Source organism: Plecotus auritus, assembly GCF_963455305.1.
Source record: "Plecotus auritus genome assembly, chromosome: 3".
Taxonomy (NCBI): Eukaryota; Metazoa; Chordata; class Mammalia; order Chiroptera; family Vespertilionidae; genus Plecotus; species Plecotus auritus.
Window position 1 is genome coordinate 187,096,052 of NC_137772.1, and position 27,392 is coordinate 187,123,443.

Sequence of the window (27,392 nt, forward strand, 5' to 3'; positions counted from 1 at the left end):
TTTCTGAATCATTATTTTAAGTTCCCAGCAGAAGGAACTGTAGCCTCATAATTAAGTTGTCTGTTATTTACATTCTACTTCTACATTCCTGTGGTTCAAACATTTTATTTTTATTTTTTTTTATCAAATTCAGTTGGTAAATGAAAAATAAAAGAGTTTCAAAACTGGGCCTAAATATTAAAAAGTAGCAGATTGTAGAGCAGCCAAACACCACAAAGGTACTGGGAGCATTTTATTCCCACACTTCAGTATGTTGGCTGGAAGCTACTGTCCGCTGTCATCTCAGGGCTTGCTCACAATTTAGGAAGCTGGCTAGGCAGTTTTCCCAGGAAACAGGGCAGGGCCTGCATTTTGTTGGAATAGAAGCATAGCTAGGACTACGTTTTGGGGCAAAATGCCAGTCTGCATACTTCCTCACCCGGTAATTAACAGTTGCTATTACAACAGGATTCTTATCTCCAAAGGGAGCCATTTAATGAGTTTATGTTATTTTCAAAAGGATTGTTTTCTTGAATTATTGAATTCTGAAACTATTTAAAATTTATGTCAGTATAATTTTTTATTTATAGGGATTATTACATAACTAATTAATTGAATACCTAGAGTACATAGGATATCTATCTGACTTTTTAAAAAATAAGTTACATGCCCTGGCTGGGTAGCTCAGTTGGTTAAAGTGTCATCCCATACGTCAAGGTTTTGGGTTCCATCCCCAGTCAGGGCACATACAAGAATCAACCAATGAATGCATAAGTAAGTGGGACAACAAGTTTATGTTTCTCTCTCGAGTGCATTTTCTCTAAAATCAATAAATTACCAAAAAATAAATTAATAATAATTGTAGTAATTATTATGTACCATGTAATAAACTAAGTGCTTTTATGCATCATTCATTCATTCATTCAACATATACCTATTATCTACTATGTGCACTATTCCAGGACCTGGAGATCAACAGTGAACAAAACAAAATTTTTGCTTTCATTATTCTACAGTAAGGAAACAAGAATTAAATAAGCAAAGCATAAAGGACGTGTAATGAAAATAAGTGCTATGGAAAATGTGTATTTGAATAAGTGTCTCATTCAATGATAAGTTGACATGAGCAGAGACCAAAGGAAGTAAAAAAATCCAAAATTGGCCCTAACCGGTTTGGCTCAGTGGATGGAGCGTCGGCCTAAAGACTCAAGGGTCCCAGGTTCGATTCCAGTCAAGGGCATGTACCTTGGTTGCAGGCACATACCCAGTAGGGGGTGTGCAGGAGGCAGCTGATCGATGTTTCTAACTCTCTAGCCCTCTCCCTTCCTCTCTGTAAAAAAATCAATAAAATTTAAAAAAAAATCCAAAATTGGATCTCAGGGGGATGTCTGTTAAAGATCATTGAACAATTACTTATTGAGGATTTCTTATAACCACTTACCATTCAATCCTTACAGCAGCACTTCATGGTAGGTGTCTTATTGCTCCCATTTTGCAAGTAAGAGAACTGAGGCTTACAAATGTAAGGAAACTTTCTTAAAGCCACACTACTTATAAAGGACAAGCTAAGATTTAACATATCTGCCTCAGTCACAAGCTGTGCTTTTGACCATCTTCCTCCTGTCAAATCACCCAACTACCCAAAATCAAGATTTTTACATGCTCAATATTGGTGCCTATTTAATAGGATAGTCAATGATAACATCACATTAAAGAGAAAAAAATAAATTTGAGGGGGAGAAGTAAATGAGGTTTGGCTCAATCAAATAAATAAATGGGAAAAAAAATGCTCTTCACTCCCCTCTTGAGGGATCTAGATGGAGGCAGAGCAGACCTCTTTAACTATGGCTCTCCAGGCATACACACACAAGGATTCCCTAGCTGGCCCTGTAGAGGCATGTACTGAAATCGTCTTCCAAAGCAGCACTCTCAGAGCTGCCAAAAGAGGCCGTGAGTAAGGAGAGGGAGAGAGAAAGAAGAGAATAAGAGTTTGTTGTGGGAAATCTCTATCATCACTTCCCCTTCTGTTCACCCCTCTCTGTTCAACTGAATCTCAGCATCAAGTTGGATATTTTCATTTGGCTACATCACTGAACCCTTCATAAGGTACAATCTACCTCAATACTAGTCCTGCTGGGATGGAAGGAATTGCTTCCAAGATCTACCATCCACATGACTTCACTTAAGCACTAGTTCCGCAAGGACTTAGCCATGTGGTTGGCTGAGAAAGGGTGGCAGAACTATCACCATTTCCTTATTCAGGATTGGGACCCCTTGATTTCCCCTGACTCCCTGACAGCTCAGGTAGCTTTGCATTAAGGGTTTATGTAAAGATAAAAGGGCGTGCATAGGACAATGGGGAAAGGGAAAGCTGTGTTCTCTAGCCACTCCAGATCTGAATAAGTGGAGTTTTACAGTAATTGAGTGGCTTGAGGAAAAGTGAACATAGGAACCCAAGCAATCAAAGGAAGATTATCTTACTTAATACCTGGGATAGATGTTTTTCTTTCTGCCTCTCAAGTCCAAAGAGGAAAATCAGGATGAGTAGCTTAGGTTGTAAACTTTAAGGTCAAGGACCCTTTCTGTTGAGCTTAGCTTTCAAGTTCTCAGTAGTCAAGTACGTGTGAAACATATTTACTAGAGCGATAAATATAAGTTGTGGAAGATGAAATTGAAAGTCAGAGGTCCCTTCCAAGGGCCCCCTACAGAGCCTGTCATAAGGAGGACATAATCAACATTAGCAGGGCTATTAAAAAGTATCACCTATTAAAGTGTGCTCTTCCCTAGAGCCTCTAACTGGAGTTTCTCTGTGTGGGTGTGTTCCTAGGAGAGGAGTCGTGTGCATAGAGTGTACTGGGTACAATGTGTATTTATTTGTAAGAGGAAACAGAAGATCTCAATGAGGAAGAACATATGTTTCTGAGACTGCATCTGTGCAAAAAAGTACATAGTCCTTGAAGTTGTACTAAGAAAAAAAAGTACCGTATTATAAAAAACACACAAAATCTTTTATTTCACGCAAGTCCTCTTGGCACAATTCCCTCCTGCTTTTTCTGCCTGACCAAATAATTCTTTCTCACCCTCAGGTCCAGGAAAACCACGAAATGTTTTGAACAGTCTGGCATAGCCTGACTACCCAGGTTAGTACTCAGGTGGGGATCCCAGAGGCAAACCTTAGCCCTAGAAGAGACGTGACTCTTCAGGGATCACCTGCCCGAGGCGCTACGCAATGGAGCTGAAATCATCCTTTGAGGGCTGGGCAGAGGCCCAGGAAGGAAACTAAAGTTGGGCGCGGCCCTGGCAGGTAGCAAACTAGGTGATCTGGAGTGTGCGCGACCACCAGGTGTCCCACTCGCCAGGTGTCCCTGCTGGCGGCCGGCTCCGCCCCCGCTCCCGGGCCCAGTGCGCCTGCCTGGCAGGAGCCGCGCCCCCTCCCCCTGGGAGGTTGGGCTCCAGGGCTCCCTTGGCCTTGCTCCCCTCCGGCCTCCCACAGGCGCTGGGGGCGGGGCCGGGAGGTGGGGCGGGGCCGGGGCGGCGGGGCGGGGCTCGCACCAATGCCCCCGGCTCGTGGGCAGCTGCTTCACCCGCAGATCTCGCAGCAGACGAGCGGCTCGGTCCCCTCGGTCGGTCCCATGGCAGCCCCCGGCTCCCCGGCGGAATGCGGCTACATCCGGACGGTCCTGGGCCAGCAGATCCTGGGGCAGCTGGACAGCTCCAGCCTGGCTCTGCCCTCCGAGGCCAAGCTGAAGCTGGCGGGGAGCAGCGGCCGCGGCGGCCAGGCGGCCAAGAGCCTGCGGATCCAGGAGCAGGTGCAGCAGACCCTGGCCCGGAAGGGCCGCAGCTTCGTGGGCAACGGTGAGTGGAGCCCGCCACCCCCCTGCATCGCTCCGACCCTCCTCCTTCTCCCTCCTTCCCCCTCACCCCGTTGCTCCGACTCCCTGTTTCCTGAGGGTGCGGGACCTGGTATCCTGCCCACCTGTTGCTCCCGGTCCCTTTGTACGAGGTGGCGCGCCTCACGACTCAGACCGACTTACTTGGGGAAAGCAGTCTTTTCTAAAATAACCTCCCACTCAGCTTTGTCCTATATGTATCAACGTATATTAAATGCACATATATATCTCTGTGAAAGAATTCAGTCTAAGATTTTTACTCCTTCCTTAACCGGCTCCCCTCGCCGTCCTCCTCCCGCCCGCCCCCTCCCCCTCCCCCCCGCCCCCTCCCCCCTCCCCCCCCCGCCCCCGGGTCTTAATGGGGAGGCTCCGGGAGTCTGTAAACACTTTCAAATGCTATGCTATGCAGAAAGTCCATAGGATCATTTTTCTAGGGGAAAGGTTTTATTAGTTTTTTTTAAAGAGTCTAAGGCCGCAATGAATATTTTGAAAAAGAAAACCTGAAAGTACTGGCGCTCCTACAAACTGTAAATTGGGATGGCGGTGCCTCGCCCAGGTACTTGGGGCGCTCCACCCAGTGTACTGCGCGAGTGGTTGATCTAGGAAGTGAAAAAATTGGGAAGGAGGCTTTGGGCCAGGAACAGTCAGCACCCCGCGAGGGGAGATGGGGGGAGGAAAGGGACTTTGGCCGGGCCAGCCGCAGCACCCACACCCACACCCCCCTCAGCCTCTCAGAGGCGAAAGGGGTTTTTAAAAAAGTAAAACACTGTATCAGTAATTGATAGTCAGGGGAGAGGGAAGGTGAAGAAGATGGCAAACTAGTTCTACCAATTAGAAAACATGAAATATTTCTCCCCTGCTAAAATCAGGTGATCGAAGCTACACAGTTCCACTTTTATTATTATTTTTTCATTATAAAAGTATTAAAGGGTTATAGGAAAGAGAACCGGTAAGAAATTGAACAGTTAATTAAGTTGGGATATCGTTTGTTTCCTGCAATGTTGAACTGTTTCTCTAGGAAATAATTCAGCAATGGCAAATGAAGAGCACATTAGGAAAAAGAAAAACGCTTGCAGGTAGGACTAGAAATTTAAAATATAGTTTTCAATTCGTGTAAAAGAATCCTAAAGGATCAGGCAGTCAATATTTACATATTTGAAAGGTAAACAGATGTTTGATGATTACAGTTAATCTGAGTGCCTACTATGTGCCAAGAATTGGACTATATGGTTTATGTTCATTGTGTTATTTATGCCCCCACCCCCCAAAAAAGAAAATCTTGTTAGGTAAGCCCATTAATCCCCATTGTACAGATGAAGACACTAAGCAGTTAGGTAAGACTCAAGTTCCCACAGATAGTAAGCAGCAGAACCGATATTTAAACTTCCAAGCCTGAATTTTTAAACTACTCATCAGTTATATTGTTAAGCTTTTTGGTTATTAATACAAAGTAGGATCTTTATCAGACACTAAGTTCCCTCCCACTTTTCCTTAAATAAAATTGAGGTGGTTCTGAGAGAGGAGGTGTAGGTAACACAGAATTGCCACAGTGCATAGAAAAAAACCTCTAAATTTATGTTTAGGTGGCTGACTAACGGCTTCAGGAGAGCTGAGGTCAACTGTTGACCAATGGAGTCACTGCACCCCATTAGTCTGTGCCAGTCCAGTGCTACACTAGAACCAAACTAGCTTCTGCTTGGAGACACAGGAATGCGCATTATCAGGGGTCCTCAAACTTTTTAAACAGGGGGTTAGTTCACTGTCCCTCAGACCGTTGGAGGGCCGGACTATAGTTTTAAAAAAAAACAACAAACTATGAACAAATTCCTATGCACACTGCGGGCCTGGGACGAGTCGGCTGCTAAGCAGGACAGGCAGCGGCACCAGCGGGCCAGATAAATGTCCTCGGCGGGCCGCATGTGGCCCACGGGACGTAGTTTGAGGAACCCTGCATTAGATCATCTTCTGTACCCTCTGAGAGTGGCTAGCCAAAAGTAACAGGACATCAACTATTCAATAAACCTGAGGAATAAATAGAGAAGGAAAGGGAGCATTGCTGAGCATCTAGTATGTGCCTAACCCTATTTAAAAATATGTTTGCATTTTATTATATCCTTAAAACAATTATATAAGATAGACACAAGGAGTCATTTCACATATGTAGAATGTGTTGGTCTCTCCACATTTATTGGACGCTTAGTCTCAAATCCACACATGATCTGTCTCTCCTCTCTTACAACGTGATGAATTCATGTTGTTTCATGAATTCAAGAACTATCAAATGAGTCTGTTCTTCATGAAGGGCACTAAATTAAACATAGACTCTGCTTGCTTTAAAGCAAGGAGTTTAAGGTCTGAAGAAGGAAACCTATCTCTAAAATAAATGTATCAAATAAAACATGGTAAGTGACACTAAAAAAGAACAGCTAGTACATTATGGAGTTTAGAAGGATGAATTAGACCACTGACTGAAGGGAATTTTGAGGAGCTGCTTGGAAGAATTGGGATTTTAGGTCCCCCCAAATTCAGTGGGATTGGACATATGTTGCTGGAGAGAACATTTTAGGCGGGAATAGCAGGAATGTGTCATAGTTCACATGGTTGATATGGTAGAGCAAAGTGCACTGTCATGATACTTCTCCTCTAATGCTAAGGGCAACTGGCTGAGTGGCTCTTCAAACTAAGGAACAAAGTGTTTGAAATATTTTGTTTGCAATGGGAGCTTCCCAGCAAGCTGACATGCACTCAGCAACCTACACAGAAGTGCATGTCAGGCAGAGAGATAAGGCAGCAAACACCTACTTACTTTAAAGCCTCAGCTTTCTGAAGCTCAAAAAAAGTAATCCACCTGAAAGGAATTTAACATGACCATGCCATGAACAATTACCAGAGGTGGTTCAAGTATGTTGTTTAATCCAAGTTCTTTGAAAAGGTCTGGGGGCTCTTGATGGTTGTGAGAATTGCATTTATTATTTCCGTATTACTGTCATGTCTATACAGTTGAAACAGACAAGCAATTGTTGAAACAGTGCTGGTCTGGAAAGAATCCTGTATCAACACAAGAAATTCAGGGAAGAAATGACCCTGGTGTTGACTGTTGTTAGTTCCATGGGCCCTGGAGAATTCTGAATTGTTGACATACCTGTAAGATTGAGGCAGCAGATAATCTGCTGAAAAACATGAGCTATATGGGGCTGATCTGTTGATAAATACCCTGCAAGGATCTTTAACCCTGTTAGTTTCTCTCTAGTCCCTTAATATTGGTGGGTGGTTTTCGTTGTAAATCACTCTAACTTGTGTTGTTATTTTAAACTGTGCTGAACGCTTTTAAAGTTAGCTGTAACTCATGGGGGTGGAGGCAGAGGTGTACAGCAGCATTGTGAAATGAGTCTGTATTGTTGGGAGTTGTTTTTAATTCTTTTGTAAAAGTCACAGAGAAGACATTTAAGGATTGCAAGTATTAGCAAAGGGAAAATTTTTAATATCCATATCCTAGTTATTACACTTTGGAAATACTACCACTTTACATATTGCATTGTCCCCCCTGGGTGCCAATGTAGGAAGAAAGTCATGTTTTAAAGTGCTGTCTGTAATACTTATAAAACACAGTGAACAACAGTATCTTAATAAAACTTGCAACTTCTTTCAAATTTTACCATAAAAACTTGAGGCATGCCATTTACTTAGATTGTTTCCCTGGCCAATATCTTTTGCATATCTGGCATCAGGGGGAATTCTGGAGAAAGGACTGAAAACTGGCTAAGGCAGCAAAAAGGCAACTGATAGGTGTTACTGGGGAGGGGGAGTTAGACACTGTTCAAATCCTGTACGAATTCTTTTATTGCCAAAAAGGAATTCCAGGAATGAAGCAATTCTGGGAGGGAAGTGACTAGTCATTCTGAAGGTAAGAGAGATTAGGAGGGGGGAGAAAAAGAAAAAAGAGTTCAGTGATGGGGTGATAAAGTCATGGCCATGCTGCTCTGAATGAAAAGTGTTGGTAGTGCCACCTAATTTAATGTACCTCCATGTCTACCTAATATCGCCCATGGGTGACCTTTTGTCCAGTGTCTAACAAATTGCTTACAGAGAATTTTTTTAAAAAGTCTTTTTTTTATTATTTTTAGAAATTCTTCTGATTATAATTATTCGAAGAAAATAGAATGTTAAGACAATGCTGATTACAAAAAAATGAGCTCTTCACCCCTAGAAATGGTGAGAACACATCTTTTGTGGGTAAGGCAGGGTCTGGTAGAGAGGTTTCAGAATCAATGGAACAGTGTGTGATTATAAAAGTTCCTTGCCTATGTGTCACAGATAAGATACAGGAAATTACCTTAAAGAGAAGACGACTGTTCACTCTGGTGTTTTAAAAGGCTCCATTAGTGTTATCTATGCCCTGTGCTCCTGGTTCCAATAATAGGAACAAAGGGTAGCTCACTTGAATTAGATATTCTAGGTATGTGTTGTTCACATTAGCTCATTCTCCTGAAGTGTTGTTTTGGATATCAACTGTAAATGGCTTTCCCATATAATAAATTAAGGCTACACATATTTATATTATTTTCTCTTCAAATAGTTAACATTGATTTTACACTCAAATTGAATTTCTGGTCTGGTCAACAAAAATTACTGGCAACTTAGCAATGATAATAATGAAATATAATAACAAAAATGTTGCTAAGACCTCTGGTATTTAAAAATCAGACTTGATTAATGTGACTAATAATAATATAATTTGGTTCTATCTCAGATAACATTCAGGAATTTTAAGTTATACAGATCTGAGATTAATGTTCCAGCTATTTTGCATGTACACAAATATGTGAAGACAGAAGCACCATACTTCTCCTGGGGAAGTAAACAGTAAAAGGCAGTGCAAGTGGGATAGACAAAATTAGGAAAAAACTTAATCATTGTATTAGAATGAGCCATCTCACTCCCCTGCCTTATTAGGGTAAGAATAATAATAGAATTTCAGATCCTCTTCCAATGGAAATATTAAGAAATCTATTATGTATCTCTGTGTAATGCAGTTAATGATGATTGGATATTGGATATAAAAACAGTTGTTATGTTCTTAAATTCTTAAAGATGAGCTAGGGAACCCAATATATAGCCTTAGAGAAAAATGCATATTTACCAAAAAAAAGAAAACACAATTTCGCCACTACCATTAAAATAATTCACATATTTATATTCTTGGAATAATCAGCTTTAGGCTTTAACAATATTAATTGGCCAAAGCATGATAACCATATTTCAGCCATTCCTTTATTTTCAGAAGGAAATATTGCTCATTAGAAGTTTAGTAAATTATTCCCACTAAATCTTAAATCTCAGTAATACATCCATGGGATGGGGTTGAGAAGGATCACATCAGAATTATTGTATCTTTGTATCTTGATTACCTTTTTTTCTTTGAAGGAAACAAACAGGAACTTTTCTTGAGAGATAATAGAAAGTTATTGTAGACGACCAAAATATTACAGATAAATAAACAAGCCACGCAGAGAAGAGAATGAGAGTAAATATATATTATCCAGATGTCTAACTAACCTTGCCAAAATGAGCATAGTCAGCTTTCCTAGTCACTCAGGAAGAAAGTCTGCCTATATTTGGGAGAAATTTTTCTTCCCTATATGTTTCTTTCTTTTTTTTTTTTTAATAATGATTATTTTATTTTATTTTTTATATATATATTAAATAAATCTTTATTGTTCAGATTATTACAGGTGTTCCTCTTTTTTTTCCCCCCCATAGCTCCCCTCCACCAGATTCCGCACCCCACCCCATGCCCTTACCCCCCGCCACTGTCTTCATCCATAGGTGTAAGATTTTTGTCCAATCTCTTTCCGCACCCCTCACACCCCTTTCCCCCTGAGAATTGTCAGTCCACTCCCTTTCTATGTCCCTGATTCTATTATATTCACCAGTCCATTCTGTTCTTCAGATTTTTTATTCACTTGATTTTTAGATTCACTTGTTGGTAGGTATGTATTTGATGTCATTTTGTTGTTCATAATTTTTATCTTTACCTTTTTCTTCTTCTTCCTCTTCTTAAATAATACCCTTCAGCATTTCATGTAATCCTGGTTTGGTGGTGATGAACTCCTTTAGCTTTTTCTTGTCTGTGAAGCTCTTTATCTGACCTTCAACTCTGAATGATAGCTTTGCTGGGTAGAGTAATCTTGGTTGTAGGTTCTTGCTGTTCATCACTTTGAATATTTCTTGCCACTCCCTTCTGGCCTGCATAGTTTCTGCGGAAAAATCAGCTGACAGTCGTATGGGTGCTCCCTTGTAGGTAACTAACCATTTTTCTCTTGCTGCTTTCAAGATTCTCTCTTTGTCTTTTGCCCTTGGCATTTTAATTATGATGTGTCTTGGTGTGGTCCTCTTTGGGTTCCTCTTGTACGGGGTTCTGTGCGCTTCCTGAACTTGTAAGTCTATTTCTTTCACCAGATAGGGGAAGTTTTCTGTCGTTATTTCTTCTAATAGGTTTTCAATATTTTGTGCTCTGTCTTCTTCTGGCACCCCAAAAATTCGGATGTTGGTACGCTTAAAGTTGTCCCAGAGGCTCCTTACACTATCTTCATATTTTTGGATTCTTTTTTCTTTTTGTTTTTCTGGTTGGGTGTTTTTTGTTTTCTCATATTTCAGATCTTTGGTTTGATTTTTGGGGTATGTTGATCTACAGTTGAGTTTCTGTATATTCTTTATTTTAGACAGTGTATGCTTAATTTCTGACTGGTCCTTTTCCATTTTTTTGGCATTCTCATTAAGGTCCTTGAAGGTCTCACTAAGCTCCTTGGAGGTCTCATCAAGTTTCTCGGCGGTTTTTAGAAGATTCTTGAGTAACCTTATAAATGTGGTTCTGAACTCTATGTCGTCCAGTAGTTTGCTTTCCTCCATTTCTTTCACTCATGACATGTTTCTTTGTCTCCGCATTTTGCTGCTTCCCTGTGTTGATGGAGTGGCTTTGTGTGGTAGGTGACCTATAGGGGCCAGTAGCTCAGCCTCCCCAATCACCTGAGGTGGACGCCTTTGGTACACCCCTTTGTGGGCTGAGTGCAAAGTCTTGGTGTAGTTAAGCCTTGATTGCTGTTGGTACACTGAGAGGAATTGACCTCCAGGCCAATTGACTGTGAGGACCTGCTGTGTCTATAATGGAAGAACTGCTGCGCTGGAGACACGCTTATGGTGCAGGACTTGTTTCAGTGGGGCTTTGGTGCTCACTGAGTCTGCCTCTTGAATGTGTCACTTATGGATGTGAGGAGTTGAAATCTGGTGTCTCACTCTGACCACTAGGTACACTGGCTTCTGGATCTCCAATGGGGTGCAGGTCAGCTACTGTCTGAGGCCACCCAGCAGGCGCTACAGCGAGAACTACAGTTTTCTCCTCTTTGCTTGGGGTTTGGAGGTTTTGGAGCTGTCTGACCCGGGCTGCAAGTTTGCTAGGTTAAGCTGCGATAGGGCAGGCCATTCATATGCTAAAGCCGCTGCTTGGAGCTAGGGTGGGTTTGTAGGTTGTGTGGGGCGGGGTCTCAGGGCATCACTAGGCTAGGGAGTGGCAAACAGCCATGGCTGCCAGTTAGCCGGCTCTGAGTCCCCGCGTCCCACGCCCCAGCACAGTAAACAATTATTCCTGCACGCAGCCCTGCAAGCAAGCCTCCCTCACTTTCTGACCCGATGGCAGACAGTCCAGCTTCGCCTCATAGGAGTTTGGGTCCCCCGCGTCTCCCCAGAAACTGGAGTTCGGAGTAATCGGGAGCTTGTCTCCCTTTGGGTTGAAAAACGCAGCGCTCCCAGTCACCCGTCGCCAGCCCAATTCGAGCGTCTCCGTACCTCAGCTTTTCAGCACTTGTGCACCTCTCAGTGCTGTTTTCTCTTTCCTTCTAGTTGTAGAACTTCCACTCAGCCAGCTTTCCCATGGTTCTGGGTGATAGACGTTTTGTCTTTTAGTTGTAGTTTTGAAATTGTTGTGCAAGGCAGCAGTTTAGGTGTTTACCTATGCCGCCATCTTGGATCCTCCTTATATGTTTCCAGAATAACAGGAACAGTAGAAAGTATTTGAGTATCTTACATGTTCTCCAAGGCAAAAACACACAAGCAGCCATTCTCTCACATTTTGGTTCCATGGTGGCAAACCGCAGGATAGATGTCAGCCTAAAGCATTAAGTGTAAACTGAATTGTGTGACTAGCAGATTTTGAATGGACAGGAAATATGACTCATCAACAATTAACTTGTCAAGTGCTAATGCAGGACTGTACTAGACATGGAAATAAAGGATGTGAGTCTTCATGTTGAGGAGGTAAAAATTTACTGGAAAGATAAGGTAACCTCTTCCTGTTTTAGTCTGGCCTCACTCCAATCCATTCTCCCTATAGCTACTAGAGTAAATTTTCTAAAGTCTTATTGAATCATCTTCTGATTTATTATCCTTCTGATTCATTTTCTTGCTGTTATCTGCAGGAGTAAAATCCTCATTCAACATGGCATTCCAAAGTCTTCATGATCTAATGCCTGCAACTCCTCAACTGTCATCCTATCACCACTACTCCCACGGCCCACCATACAAACATGTGCATTTATCTTATATGGTGTTCTTATTTCTACCCCTACCCCACTCCTCCCTCCCTTTTCTGGGCCTGGTTAACTCTTGCAAGCCCCTCAAAATGCAGTTCAGTCGTGTCCTCCAGGGGCAGCCTTCCCTCACCCCTCCTCCACCTCACAGTATACAAGGAGATTTTAACTATGAGTTAAAGATTTGGTCATTATGAGTCACAGAAGATGTTTCAGCAGGGGAGAAACATGGGAAATGCAAGGGTTTTCTGAAACCACACTTGGCAGATTTGGTGGATTTAAAGGAGAAGGGATAGAAGTTATAAAAATCAGTTGGAAGGGAAAAGGTTAGCCCTGGCAATTGAGAAGCTATAGAAATATGATGACTTAAGACCCATTACAAAACCTGTAGTGAGTTATATAAAGAAAAGAAAATTTTAATTTGTGAATTCCAAAAATTCATCTTTTTGACTGTTGCATCATTGTGAAAGTATAATGTGATACTTGTCATTGCAGTTCTAAAGTAATCATTACGGGGATATCTCAGCAAGTGAATTGGTAGGAACGCCAAAGGAGACAAATTACAGGAATTAAGAGATTTAGACATTTCCAGGCTGTAGCAATTTAGTACTTCACCAGTACTAAGTTACCAGTTTATAATGACAAATTCTATAATCACATATTCTGGCTACTCAAACAAAATACATTTATAGCCACCAGCACTATAAAGGTCCTTTTTAATATGTATTTTTTGTAGTTATCTATAGCAGTAATTTAAAATCGGCCCCAAAATGCCATAAACTGATACATCAGAGGATAACCTCCAACTGCTTAGGGGGCTCCTGAAAAGTAAGGACTTACAGTGGCTGTTGGTATATCCATTGACTAGTTACAGAGTGGCACCTGGAGCATGTGACCCATTCTCCCAAGAGAGCTGGTCTGTCCCTGGCATAGTCAACTTTGTTGGGAGGCAGTTATGCTCACCACTATGCCACCAATGCTGACGCCTGGTATATACAACTTAGTAAGAAATTATAGGCAGTACTATCCAGGTGTACCCCCGCTATACTGAATTATTTCTTAAGGTTCATTATATGAGCTGTGTTAACTGTAATAAGAATGACATAATAATCACTACTGCACACATTTTGTTAATTTCTCAATAATGTGAAACATTATTAGACTTTGATGTGCTTTAAAACATCTTTTCACCATTGTTTTGAAACCAACAACTTCTACTCGTTTTCCAGCCTGAGCTAGTACCTACCTGAGTTATATGCAATATGTGAAATTGTTGCATATCTGGTCATTTTTCTTATAAAGCAAGAAAATAAGAAGATAAAGGAAGTTAGTTTGCTTTTTTAATGTAAGTCTGGGGGAAAGAATCCTGTGGTATATGCCCTCACAGACAAACAAAAATGTGTCACCAACTCGGAGAGTCCTGGTAATATGGTTCTTGATGGGTCCTAACATATTTCATATTCTCTTTTAAATTACTGGTAAATAACTTTAAGGAGCCACAGAAATATGAATTGCTATACAGATTTCTTCTAGTAAGTTTCAAGATGCCATGTCTTACCTGTAATGGCATGCCCCCAGTTTTCCTCTAATGGAAGAAGTGAAATATTTGCAAGGTGTGAAGAGAAAGAGCGCTGTTGTTACCCAGAGGTTCCTGTAGAAAGACCAAGTACCAGAGGTGATAGCAGTTAGACTTCCAAGTTCTCTTTCCACCAAAAAGACCATTGTGAATCCACACTGTGAAGGCAACTGCTTGTGAGCACAATTAAATGTAGTATTTATTTTTTTATTTTTATTTTTTAAAGTACATTTTTATTGATTTCAGAGAGGAAGAAAGTGGAAGAAAGAGACAGAAACATCAATGATGAAAGAGAATCATTGATCAGCTGCCTCCTGCAGGCACCACACTGGGGATCGAGCCCACAACCTGGGCATGTGCCCTGACTGGGAATCGAACCTTGACCTCCTGGTTCATAGGTCGATGCTCAACCACTGAGCCATGCCAGCCAGGCTAAGTGTAGGATTTAAATTAATACCAGCAGTGAATGCTGACTGATTTCTATGCATACATGTTTCCCCCCAAAATCAATACACGGCCTTTATTGGATCTTTAAAAATCAAGGTAAGTCTGAGGAATCACCTGACATCTTGTTGTTTCTATAGATGGACAACGTAGATCTCATTTATCAGCCTGCTGACCTGTTCCTTTTTCAGAAACATAGATACCATCCAAATATTTCTGATATCCTTCTTTTTAAATGTTGTGGCTTGTTGAATCAAAGCAGCTGAATTTTATACAAGTTCAGGGTCAGCTCCTTAAAAAATTAATTCATCTTTCTGGGCTTGAGATGCTGAACAAGCAATGCCTGACCTCATCCAAACCCTGCAGATGTATTTTTCACCCAAGAAATTGTGGGTTTCAACAAGAGAACCATTCTGAATAACAATGTTGGTGGGGAATTGAGCATATACAGACCTCATCTTACAATGGAAGCCTGGTGTAACACCCTTGTTCACGTTCTGTACAGGACAGCAGATAGTGCAAATGGTAGCCATCATTTGTCAACCCAGAACCTATTTTTCCCCACCAAGGGAACTGAGTTCTTCATTTATGTGATTGAAGTCCCTCCACTGGGTGCCTTTGGGTTCCTTTACAATACCTGTGCATCCCTTCCAAGTGATGTTGACATTTTCTGGAATGTCAACAGTCTGATTGCTGAGAATGGTCTTCATCTTCTCAATAGAGGTGGCAAAAGATGTGGCATACACTTAACAATACCTGTTTTCCTAAGACTCTCTTGTCCTCCCATCTCTGTACCTTCTCCTTTTAGAGCTCAATGTGAACCAAGCAAATTTGTTTTTAACCAGGCTCAGAGGGTGCTAGATGCTTGAAAGAAAAGATGCTGTGCTGACTATGAATGCTATTCTCTTCTCTAATAGAAGGTTATCTAAAGGATTTGTTTCCTTGTTTGTTTAGCAATTCCCTGTCATCTACTTACCTTAAGGGAAGCTATAGTTGATTTTTCAAATGTGCCCAGATATAAGTAATGGTGTCAAAATAGAGGCTTCTCAATGTGGTTTCATAAAAGTATTTGATTTAACTAATTAGGTAATAAAACTGCTCACAAAACCCACAAAGAAAAAACTGATTATGGAAATCAACTTATTTTTTTAACCCTAAAATAATCCATTATTTTGGATAATGCATAGGTGACCAGAAATCAAGGTATTTTCCTACTAGCTGTTTGGGTATAGTATATCCCTCAGATTAACATTCAAACTAGGAAAGAAAGAGAATTACATTGTCCTGTAAGGTCTACTACACCTCTGCCATCTTCTGAGCAATTTGGAATCCTTCCATCAAAACCAGCCCCCCTTAGCCTACTCCTCCAGCCCCAGCCCTCTCCCGCCCCACCTACAATTGCTTTGACCAGAATTGCTTCCTATTTGAGGAGGGTGGAGTTTAAAGTTGTTCTGTAACTGCTTCCTTTATATCCCTTAAAGTGGGTTCCATAAAATGTCCATGGTGTTCTTATAAGAAAAGGTTTGGATAATATTGCCTGAGTTAATATTAATTTGAAATATTCCCTAAAATCATTACCTCCTTTTTGGAAACACCAAAAATACATAATGCATGGTGCAAATGAAATGAATGGCAAAAAATAAAACAACCCACTATAATGTTATTCTGATCCTCAGTGGCCAGGTTAATCAAAAATAGCCTATTTGACTGTGTGTGGTGGACACACAATGCAATATACAAATCATGTATCATAGAGATATACAATTGAAACCTATATGATCCTATTAATCAGTGTCACACAATAAATTTAATGAGAAAAAATAAAAAAAATAACCAGAAAATAATCAAATTCATTATCACTGGTAAAGTTACCAGACTAAAAGCTCTGAGGTACAACACAATGTAAAGCTTGCATACTAGCTTATTTCTCCTTCTAGAACAAATTAATTCAAGAAAAAGTGTGAACAATAAATTTTTGTGATCCAAATTCTGTTTTAAAAACCATGCCTCATTTTTGCATGTTGCTTTACATTTTCAAAGCATTTGAATGAATGCTTTCTCAGGTAAACCTCGTTCTCAGCAACTCTGTTAGTAGCTGGAATTGAGGGAAACTGAAGCAGCTCAGTGATTTGACCAGACACGTAGAAAGCAGTAGAGTGGAGGCCCAGACCAAGTCCACAGATTTCTTTGGTTGAGGGAAGAGACCCACCTCCTTTTGTGAAATAAATGAATCCTTTGAAATACAGCCACACGCTCATTTTCCATGTTAGAAAAATGTGGGTTTTCATGTTGGATATATTTAAAGCAGGATGTGCCTGTATGTATAGTATGTTTTTGTTTGCTCTCATTTCTATTTTTGGAGAATAATTCATGGCTGAATTATTTTATCTGTTACATAGTCATTATTATGGTATATAATATTTTATCCTCTGATTGAACAGAAAATAATGACTTGCCTTAAAGAGATTAGTTTCCATCCTGATTAATATTTATCTTTTAAGAAAAAATTCCACCTTGTTCAAAATTTCTTTAAAATCTTAGAACACAGCTGTGAATTCACCTTTAATCCACTATACTGATCTCATACGCATGACTACCTAGGCAAATTAATCTGCATTATTTGTTGTTTGAGGTTGGCCTTTTAACCAGAGAAACCATCCTTTGTGCGAGCCTGCAGGTTGAATATCAGGAATCACAACTTCTCTGGAAAAAGGAAGAGAGTTTGTGGTTTAAAGATCCAGTCTTATTTTATTCCTGTTACCAACCCCGTTGTAGATACTTTGGGAACCAGTAAACTGGTTTCAGTTCATTCATCTGAAAACTCAAGGAAAAGCTTCCTTATAAGGACTTGTGTCAGCAAGTAAAGAACTAATATTTACAGCGTATTTTGAATTGCTCAGGCGAAGGTTCTAGAGCAGGAGTGGGGAACTTCCGGCCCGAGGGCCTTATAAGGTCTGCCCTGCCAAGGCATTAGGGGTAGTTAATTAAATGTTTGACCAAATATAGCAGGCTAATTTTTAAGTTGATAATATTGTATGGCCTGTGAATGATGTTATAAATACCCAAATGGCCCTTGGCAGAAAAAAGGTTCCCCACCCCTGTTCTAGAGGAAGGAGAATGATCGTTTTGGGTTCTTATATCAAAAACTAGGATGATAATCCCTTCAAGGCTTTCATATTTGACAATTCTAGAAAAGCTGCCATGCACTTAAACAACAGAGACCAGTGGAAAGGAGGAACCCAGAGTTCAAACCTCATATTAAATCTCTTTGCAATTTAAAGCAGGTAATTTGTTTCCCTGTTTATCAAGAGAAATGATAATAGCTGGCTCTGCATCACAGAATATTGAAAAGAAACCCATAAAATAATTTGAGCTCCTGAAAGAAAAGTAATATTGAAATGTAAGGAGTTCATAGAAATTGCTTTAAAATGCCTTACACCCCCCAGCAACAATGTGAGTTAAACTTCTTACTTCAACAGGCCAGCTTATAAAGCTCAATGATTAACTATTTTGACAGGCTATACTGTTTCCCTGGGTCCTGCTCAAAGATTCTTACACATTTTAAAAATCCTTGCAAGAATCTTAGCTTGAAGATGCAAATAGCCCTCTAACCCCCCAGTAACTGTTTATGAATATCTACTTGTTCCTGGACACTGCAGGGACACGCCAGGCTAGAGGGACCCATTGAAGAAACGTTGAATTCCTAAATCCCTTTCATCATTTGCCATTTAGCATAGAGTAACAGGAATTAATCGTTCTGGCAGCCATCCATATATGCCATTAGGATTTTCCCATTCTGGATTGTCCCTGCCTTTCATATATTTAGTTTTCATACAGTCTAAAATTCTGAACATGGATAACGCTAAGCTACTTTTTTATTAAAGTAATAAATTTAGTTTCTTATACATCAACTGACCAGTAATTTTCCTCCTCGCCATAACCTCTGTAGAAAAGGCTTCTGTTTTATTGGAGGGGGCACAGTTTAAGCACTCCCCCACTCCTGCTCCCCACCCCTCACCACACCCCGCTGCTGAGGACTCCCTGATTCCCAGGCCCTTCAGAATTACAGCCAGCATATTCCCTGGACCTGCTCAGTCAGTCTCCTTTCCCATACTAGCAGGACCCTTGCAGCCCTGCCTCCCTGAAAGTCTGGGATGGATTTGGGGTGGGGGTGGAGGACAGAGGGAACAGTGAGGGGGGGCAGAGTTGGGGACTTGGGGCAGCCTGAGCAGGAACCAGAGGTAGGCATTGAGAGCTCCGTGCTAAGGCCACTCATAACCTTTGCTCTGGGATCTTAGAGAAGATTCCTTTCCCCCATTCATTGTCCCAGTTTCAGGCATTTTCTGTCATTGAGGTTAAAAGTTAAGGGGCTACTTGACCTTTTACCATCTCTTGTGGAGAAATCAGCTCCCTAGAAATCAGGCCTGGCTTACCTCAACTTCTCTGGTCTTTAGAGTGACATTTACAAACCTGCACTGTCTCCCCCAGGACCCCTTGAGGCCTAAAACTTGTTTACCAGCCAGATTGTTTAGCTCCAGGAAATAAGACACATGTACACGCACGTTTTGGGATGGATTCATTCTTCTTAGCGCTCTCACACAGCAATCCATTCCCTCCTCCCTCAAAATAACTTGTGAATCTTACCTTTGAAATGCTGACTTTATAACAATGTATTGGAAAAGTATGTTGGTGTGTTCCAATTGTATTGGAAAGAAAAATCTGGGCTAAAATTAGGGAATCAGAAATGTCCTAGGTTTTGCCAGAACCGGTTTGGCTCAGTGGATAGAGCATCAGCCTGCAGACTGAAAGGTCCCAGGTTCGATTCCGGTCAAGGGCATGTAACTTGGTTGCGGGCACATCCCCAGTGGGAGGTGTGCAGGAGGCAGCTGGTCGATGTTTCTCTCTCATCGATGTTTCTGACTCTCTATCACTCTTCCTTCCTCTCTGTAAAAAATCAATAAAATATATTAAAAAAAAATTAAAAAAAAAATATATATATATATAAAAAAAAGAAATGTCCTAGGTTTTAGAGATCTTTGATTATTTTGACCAGCTTGTGTGTGTGTGTGTGTGTGTGTGTGTGTGTGTGTGTGTGTTAAGGCAGTGGGAGATTATAAAGGAACAAATAACAAGATGGGAGAAGGATCGAGTTGTAGAAGAGGGTGACAACACTGTCTTCCACCACCCGCTCCTCAGAGGAGTGCTTTAAGAGACGCACACATCAGCTGAGAGTCCCTGTAGGCCCCCAGGACTGAGCAGGAAAGGCTGTGCTCACAGCAGAGTGGGCTGGCTGTTAGATCACCAAACTAAGAATGAGCCAACCCAGCTCATTCCAAAAATGTACTCATTTGTAGGGCAGAGGCTGATTTCCTCTCCTGCCTCACTCTCACATGGCTGAATACCTCCCCCCACAACCACCCTCCCACCCCCCACCCCCGCAGGCTTGGTCTTTTGAAGCGGGTCCTTGTTTTCTTTGACTGCACTGAGCCACCTTGTTGTTTATACAAGCTATCTTATCTAGTATTGTTGAGTCACCCTTATATTTATTGCCTACACCTACTGCCTTCTCAGGTAGCTTCTGGGGTCCTGCCCTGGGAATAGTTCTCTGACTTAAGAAGCTGAACTTTTTTTAAATTTTTTAAAGTATATTTTTATTGATTTCAGAGAGGAAGGGAGAGGGACAGAGAGAAACATCAATGATGAGAATCAGTGATCAGCTGCCTCCTGCACACCCCTACTGGGGATGAAGTACACAACCTGAGCATGTGCCCTGACTGGGAATGGAACTGTGACCTCCTTGTTCATAGATCCAGGCTCAACCACAGAGCCACATCAGCCAGGCCAAGAAGCTGAATTTTTATAGTATAGACGCACCTAAGCCAATAAGTGATTCCCAGATTTCTCGGTATTATAACAAACAGACACTTCCTTTATATTTGTGAAAATTTCCTCTCCCCTTTCTTTGCTTTCCTTTAAAATATTTAATTATATATTTTACTTTTAACTCAACTATTATTTTGAAAAGCTTGTAGATAATGCTGTGATAACCTTTCATCATTTGCTACATCCAAGGATAATGTTAAACCAGCACGGAAAAACACTAATATAAATCTAATACTTGTTATTGGCCTTAATACTTAACGCTTAAAATATGCTACTGTTATACAGTGTTTAACTACTATTTTATCTTAATGTACGTGCTTGATTGCAGGAAATCTTCACCGAGCTAGCAGTGTTCCTGAGTACGTCTACAACCTGCACTTGGTGGAAAATGACTTTGCTGGCGGGCATTCCCCTGCTCCTAAAACCTATGACAGGCTAAAGGTAGGATGCCAAAGAATGCGACACTAGTTATCAGAAACATTGTTCATCTCCCATAGATTCGTTTTTAATGTTGCCTTTCCGAAATACTGCTATTTCCTAAATGAGTTATGGGAAGATTGATTTTGTGTGGACAGTGTAGAAAACTGGAAATTTAAACAGCATCAAATCCCAGTGCAAAGAAATCGTCAAACTAGGTTAACCAAGTCTTGTTTAAAAACAGATTTTATCCAGAAAGGGCCCAACTTCTCCAGGTGATTCAGAGACAGGGACACCTTGTGTAAGAGCCCTGGAATAGTTAGTCTTCAACAGAGATGGACACTGACTTATGCCTCATGTAATCTTTATCTCTCCCTGGTGCAGTCAGGCATAACCACGGCGTATGAAGGTCGCTGGGGCAGAGGAACTGCACAGTACAGCTCGCAGAAGTCCGTGGAAGACAGATCCCTGAGGCAGCCTCTGCGGAGACTGGAGATTTCCCCAGACAGCAGCCCCGAGAGGGCCCGTTACTCACACAGCGAGTACCAGTACAGCCAGCGGAGCCAGGCGGGGCCCACGCTGCGGCACCGCGACAGCCTGCGGTCCACCCTCCTGCTGCCGCCCCGATACGCCCGCTCCGAAATCGTGGGCTTCACCTCGGGGCCCGTGAGCAGGCAGCGCTACTATGACACGTACCACCGGCAGGTGCAGTACGGCTCTGTGAACGACTCTGTGTTTGACGGTGCCCCTCCCAACCCCGTGGTGCGGGCGTACCCCAGGCCCGGGACCAGCCACAGCATGAGCAACCTCCTGGAGAAAGAGAACTACCTGACGGCAGGGACGGCCCTCGGGCAGGTCAGGCCGCTGCTGCCCCTGCAGCCCGCCACGCAGAACCGGGCCGCCCGGGCCTCCTGGCATCAGAGCTCCTTCCACAGCACGCGCACCGTGAGGGACGCCGGGCCCAGTGTCGCTGTGGATTCGGGCGGGAGGAGGATGCACATGACCATGACGGCGGGCCAGGTGGCTGCAGGAAGTGGGAACGTGCTGGCAGAGAGAACCGTTTTCACCGACGCCCAGCTCAGGTGAGGCCCCTTCTCAGTCTGCAGGTCCCACAGCCCTCAGGCTGAGTGGCACTTCTGAGGCTGCAGAGAAAGGTGTCCAGAGATAAGTGATTCCAGGAACGACTTTGCAGGCAGCTGCCAATTGACAGATTAGCCTATTTACCTCAGGGACAGAGGCCAGGCTACCTGCTCATAAGGCAGCTTTGGAGGGAAATGTGACGAGTCCATCTGTTACAGTTCCAAATTAGATGCTGGCTGAAGGGTTATGGCTACCTCTCAGCTGATTGAGCACTAACTCCAATAGACCAAGAAATGGATAATTGCATGCGTATTCTTGAAATAAAGCAAGGAAAAGGGCAAAAAGGCTGTTCCAGGTGCTGAGTGAACCTCAAATGCTATTTTGATAACTACTACCACAGAAAGACTGATTGCTAAGCAAGGAAGCTAATTTTTAGATGTCTCCTTCCTTTAGTACCGATACGTTTTTGTTTTAAAGAATGTTTGTAATTAAAAAAATTATTGATTGATTGATTTTAGTGAGAGAGAAAGAGGGAAACATTGATTTGCTGTTCTACTTATTGATGCATTCATTGATTGATCCTTATATGTGCCCTGACCAGGGAAAGAACCCACAACCTTGGCATTAGGTGCTCTAACCAACTGAGCTACCCAGCAAGGGATACTTTTTTAGTCAGCGATTTGGAGGGTATTTTTTGGCAATACCAAATAATTTTAAAAATTGAATTTTCAAAGTTATTCCTTTGCCTGGCTTACTTTGGCTTGACTAATCTTACTTTGGAACTAAATCCTATTCAAGTTTAATGCTGGGGCACAAATTTTATAAACTGAGGAGAAAGTTACAAAGAGAAAGGTTTAAGAAATGGATGGATGATTAAGTTACTAGGTCCTGAAATAATGATGTATCATTATGGTAAAACATTAAATAGATGGTTTTTGTTTGATTTCTAATGTTGCTTAGTGGAAGTTGTCACCTTTAATTATCACTTTAAGTGACATTGTACAGTAAAATCATTGACTATGCAGGTACTGCTGATAGAAGATGATAGGGCTAGTCTAAACTTAAAGCAGGAAATACTTTTTATAAAGCAAAATTCTGCATGAGACTTCAAACATTTCTTGTAGAAAGCAGATCTTTGTCAATATGGACACACTTAAAGAGAAGAAAAATGCATGATAATTATGGAAAGAAAAAGCTGATTAAGGCTTTCAAATGGCTAATTCAAAATGTATTGAATGCCTACTATCCTATATAATAAAGATGTAATATGCAAATGGTCGTTACGCTGTGAAGCATAATGACCGTCCTCGTAATGACCAGATCACGAATCAGGAGGAGGGTGGGGCAGGGAGCTACAAGCAGGTGGTGGAGAGCTACAGGAGGGGGCAAGGCAGCAAGCTATGGGGGGGAGGGGTGGAGGGAGCTACAGGAGGGTGGGGCAGTGGGCGGAGAGCTACAGGAGGGCTGCAGCAAGCTACTGGCTACAAGCAGGCGGTGGAGAGCTACAGGAGGGGGCAGGGCAGCAAGCTATGAGGGGGGGAAGGGGGAGCTACAGGAGGGCGGGGAGCAGGCAGAGAGCTACTGGAGGGTGGCAGTGAGCTACTGGCGAGCTACTGGTGCACACGGATTCATGCGCAGGGCTATTAGCATTCTAAGATTTGTGCTAGGCACAATTTTAATGAAATGGTTTTACCAATAACAGAGCTATCATGCCATATCCTCCAGCAACTGGCATTCTCTTCCTTCACCCCTGTGCCCCATGCTCCTTAAGCCACCCTGTCACTTCCCAGTCTCTCATCAACCCACTGCAATATGGTGTTGCTCCCCGCCTTTGACTGCCTTATTGCTACACGAGAAGTACACACATATCAGTCCTTTACAGTACTCAGCTTCTGGGCAGCATCTGACCTCTGCCTGGGAAATTCTCTCTTCCCCAGGTTTTCAGGCACCAGCCTCTCCTGGTTTTTTGTTGCAGACATTTCTTCTTAGTTTTCTAAGAAAAGACTTTTCTGCATGCCCAAAGAAGTAATCTTTGGTAATCTTTGTCTTCCAAGTTTTGATGCTCTTCCAGAGAGGCCCTGAGTACTATGCTTATATCCTGTGATTCCCAAAGTTTTATTTTTACCTCTGTTCTCTATCCTGAACTCTAGATTTGTATATGCAGGGTGGGGCAAAAGTAGGCTTACAGTTGCGAGTACACGAAACACAGAGTTTATTCTTATATTATTATTTATTAACTAGAGGTCCGGCGCACAAAATTCATGCCCAGGTACGGTCCCTAGGCCTGGCCTGCAATCAGGGCCCACAGCCAGCCCTGCCCCCCCGCCGTCACTCACCCCCAGTTCCTCATTCACCATCAGACAATTGGAGCCTGCCGGCAGAGGGGAGGAACAGAGAGGTCGGCCATTCCTGCCCGCTTGCTGGCCCCACCCTCACCGCAGGTCGCCCTCTATGTGTGGGGCAATTGGCAGGGCAGGGGCTTTGGCCTGGTACCACCGCATCCCTCGCCACCCACCCCTGGTTCCCCATTTGCCATTGGGCAATGGGAGCCTGACAGCTGGGGAAAGGGACGGAGAGGCAGTCAGTGTGCCTCATAGTGACTAGTCCAGCAGTCTTTCTGGTCATTCCACCGTTAGGGTCAATTTGCATATTACCCTTTTATTATATAGGATTATTGTATTATTTTCCATACAAACAATTGATTATTTCTCTCTCTAGTTCATAACCTTTCCATAATCCCACCAAGTTTTCCTGCCTTTTAGCATGGCACGTAAGGCCCATGTTTTCTCCTGCTTATCACTCCAGTCTCATCTTTCTAATCTTCATCCTTTGTAACCACCCTCCCCACACCACCCCCACATAACATTCAAACCACTGGGAACTCTTTTATTTCCCTTAATGGAAGATATTCATGCATATATTTCCTTTCTTCCTCCATCTATCTTCCTAGCTATCTAGCTACTTACCTACCTGTCATCCCTTTTCTCCCAGTAGCTCTGATTTTGCCTGGCTTCACTCAGATATCCCTTTTCCCTGACCACTCCCCTCTCAGTCTAGTCTAGGTGCCCCAGTTAGCTGCACTGTGTGGCTGTCTCTACCAGAATAATATATTATGGTTATCTATTTACTTACCTGCCCTCCCTCTAGACTTTGAGCTCCTTGTGAGTGAGTCTTATCTTTATATTCTCAGCACCCTAAAACAGAGGTAGGTCCATAATCGTCACTATGTAAATGTGTGATAAGAGAATGAAGGGATTAAAGAAGGGAGAAATGAAGTATAAACTCTTTCCATCTAGGTTCTTTTGTTACCCAAATTCTGGAAGAAGTATTAACCACAGTATTTCAGGTCATTGTTTTAACAAAGAGGGTACATTTTATTAGAATAATTATATTTCAAAGAAGAGAAGGAACACTTGGGATTAAGAAATATAAAATAAAGGAAAAGATATCTATTGACTAGAGCCTCAGTGCACGAAATTCTGGCATGGGTACAGTCCCTAGGCCTGGCCTGCAATCAGGGCCATCTTCCCCAGCTACCCACAGCTGGCCCCACGCCCTGCCGCCAACCATGCCTGGTTCTCTGTTCGCCATCGGGCGATCAGAGCCTGCCGGCTGGGGGAAGAGACCAAGAGGTCGGCTGTTCCCACCCACTTGCCAGCCCCACCCCTGCCTCAGGTCACCCTCTGTGTGTGGGCTGACTGGTGGGGTGAGGGCCTTGGCCTGGCACGGCCCGCCCGTGTCCCCCCGCCACCCACCCCCAGTTCCCTGTTCGCCATCAGGTGATGGGAGCCTGCCGGCTGGGGGAAGGGACCGAGAGGTGGTCAGTGCACCTCATAGTGACTGGTCGAGCGGTTGTTCTGGTCATTCTGCCATTAGGGTCAATTTGCATATTACCCTTTTATTATATAGGATGATTACTAAAGTTGCCATCCTAGAGATCAGAAACCATAGAAAGAAACTCTATTTGAAAATGTTGCTCTCTACAGAAAAGCAAAGATATTGCCTATAATGAGGCAAACAGGTGATCAAGGTGCTGTGTATGCCTGACTCTCTTCCCTGCTTTGGTGTGCCCCTGGCTCACGTCAGTGTCTCAGGCTGTCCCCTGCGAGTCCTGCCACTGGGTATGCTCTCCTTTGTGTTGTCTCGCATTTCAAACCTACCCAGCCCCTATTAATTAATCTTTATTGTTGAAAGTATTGCAGATACCCCCCTCTCTCCCCCATTGACCCCCTCCACCCCACACCCATCTTCGGAGGTGTAGCCCTATCCTAGAACCTAGGAACCAGCGTGCAGCAGGGCTGTGCTGTTAGCTAGTAGGGACACTGGTTGCCGAGGGATTGCACACATAAAAAAGTATTGTTTGTTATTTATTGCTAAATAGTTCATATTCTGACCAGGGATATTTTACACTGCCTCATCTTAGATTTTTCATTTACATTGACATCATTTTAACATATTCACTAATAATATATTGAAAAGACTCAGTTTTAGAGAGTATTTTCAGGGGATAATGGGTCCAGGAATACCTGCTCTTCCTGATCCCCTCTTCCATTCCCAACCCCATTCCCAAGTCCCAATTCTGCAGGTTTTAGGAAGAGCTTGAATGAGAGTGAGGAGGGAGGGAGGGGCAAGAAAGAAGGGGATGGAAGGGAGGAGTGCTATAGGAGAATAGAGGAGGAAAGGAATAGTTCTAGCTGGGAATAGGTACACAAGAAAGATTTCACAGAAGAGAGGATATTTGGGTTGAATCTTGAAGAATAGCTAAGAATTAGGTAAAAGGATGGGCTTTCCAGAGAAATCAGAGAGTGGCTTGTGAAGAGGCATGCAGTGTTAAGAAAAGGATTAAAAGTCACATGTGATTGGAGGATGGGGTGGTTGATCAGAGGAGGGAGAAGAGGGGATTGAGGATGGTAGGATTTGGAGCCAGACTGGGGTCAAAACATAAGCTGTATTTTAGAGTTGGGCATCACAGACAGCAACAAAACAGAAAATTGATGCCCTGACAGCTGTAGCAAACCTTCTATTGAAGAAGTTTCATTTAGTTTGGGAACTATTTTTGATGATAAAGTAAAATGGCACTAGATTGGCTAGGAGTGCATGCAGAGTCTCTTTGTGAATCATGTTCAGGAAAATAAACGATTCAAATAATGGAATTATTTTTGGAAATTCAAACTCTCCTGAGTCATTTATGACTTATGAAGTGGATTAATGATTGAATCCTGGGGAGGAAAAAGCTGTATTAAGCAGAAGGCTATTCCAATGCTATGAGTGATCTTTCATCAATTAAAACACCTGCAGTAGTAGATGCTAAAGGCTTAAAATTGCCATTAAAATGAGACTGGTAGAGTTTTGGTATCTCTATAAAGACATTGGAGTCTAGGCATGTAAAATATTTCCATCTCTTTTACCTGGCTTCGCTCAGGTAAGAAGCTCAAAATCTAGAGGGAGGGCAGGTAAGTAAATAGATAACTATAATATATTATTCTGGTAGAGACAGCCACACAGTGCAGCTAACTGGGGCACCTAGACTAGACTGAGAGG

At 42.5% G+C, this 27,392-nt stretch overlaps 1 protein-coding gene and 1 pseudogene across 2 annotated transcripts in view; one reads left to right on the plus strand and one right to left on the minus strand.

Annotated features, from left to right (window-relative positions):
- The first annotated feature begins 3,507 nt into the window (after positions 1-3,507).
- The window catches only part of PKP2 (plakophilin 2), an 86,931-nt gene continuing 63,046 nt past the window's right edge, over positions 3,508-27,392 (plus strand). The window contains exons 1-3 of the mRNA XM_080663092.1: positions 3,508-3,834; positions 20,683-20,795; positions 21,156-21,853. Coding sequence (XP_080519218.1) covers positions 3,534-3,834; positions 20,683-20,795; positions 21,156-21,853 — 1,112 coding nt within the window. The 5' untranslated portion in view covers positions 3,508-3,533. The remainder of the gene's footprint in view (positions 3,835-20,682; positions 20,796-21,155; positions 21,854-27,392) is intronic.
- LOC308243332 (large ribosomal subunit protein uL6-like) lies at positions 14,606-15,181 on the minus strand (annotated as a pseudogene). Its single transcript has one exon. The product of its transcript is annotated as a large ribosomal subunit protein uL6-like (transcript).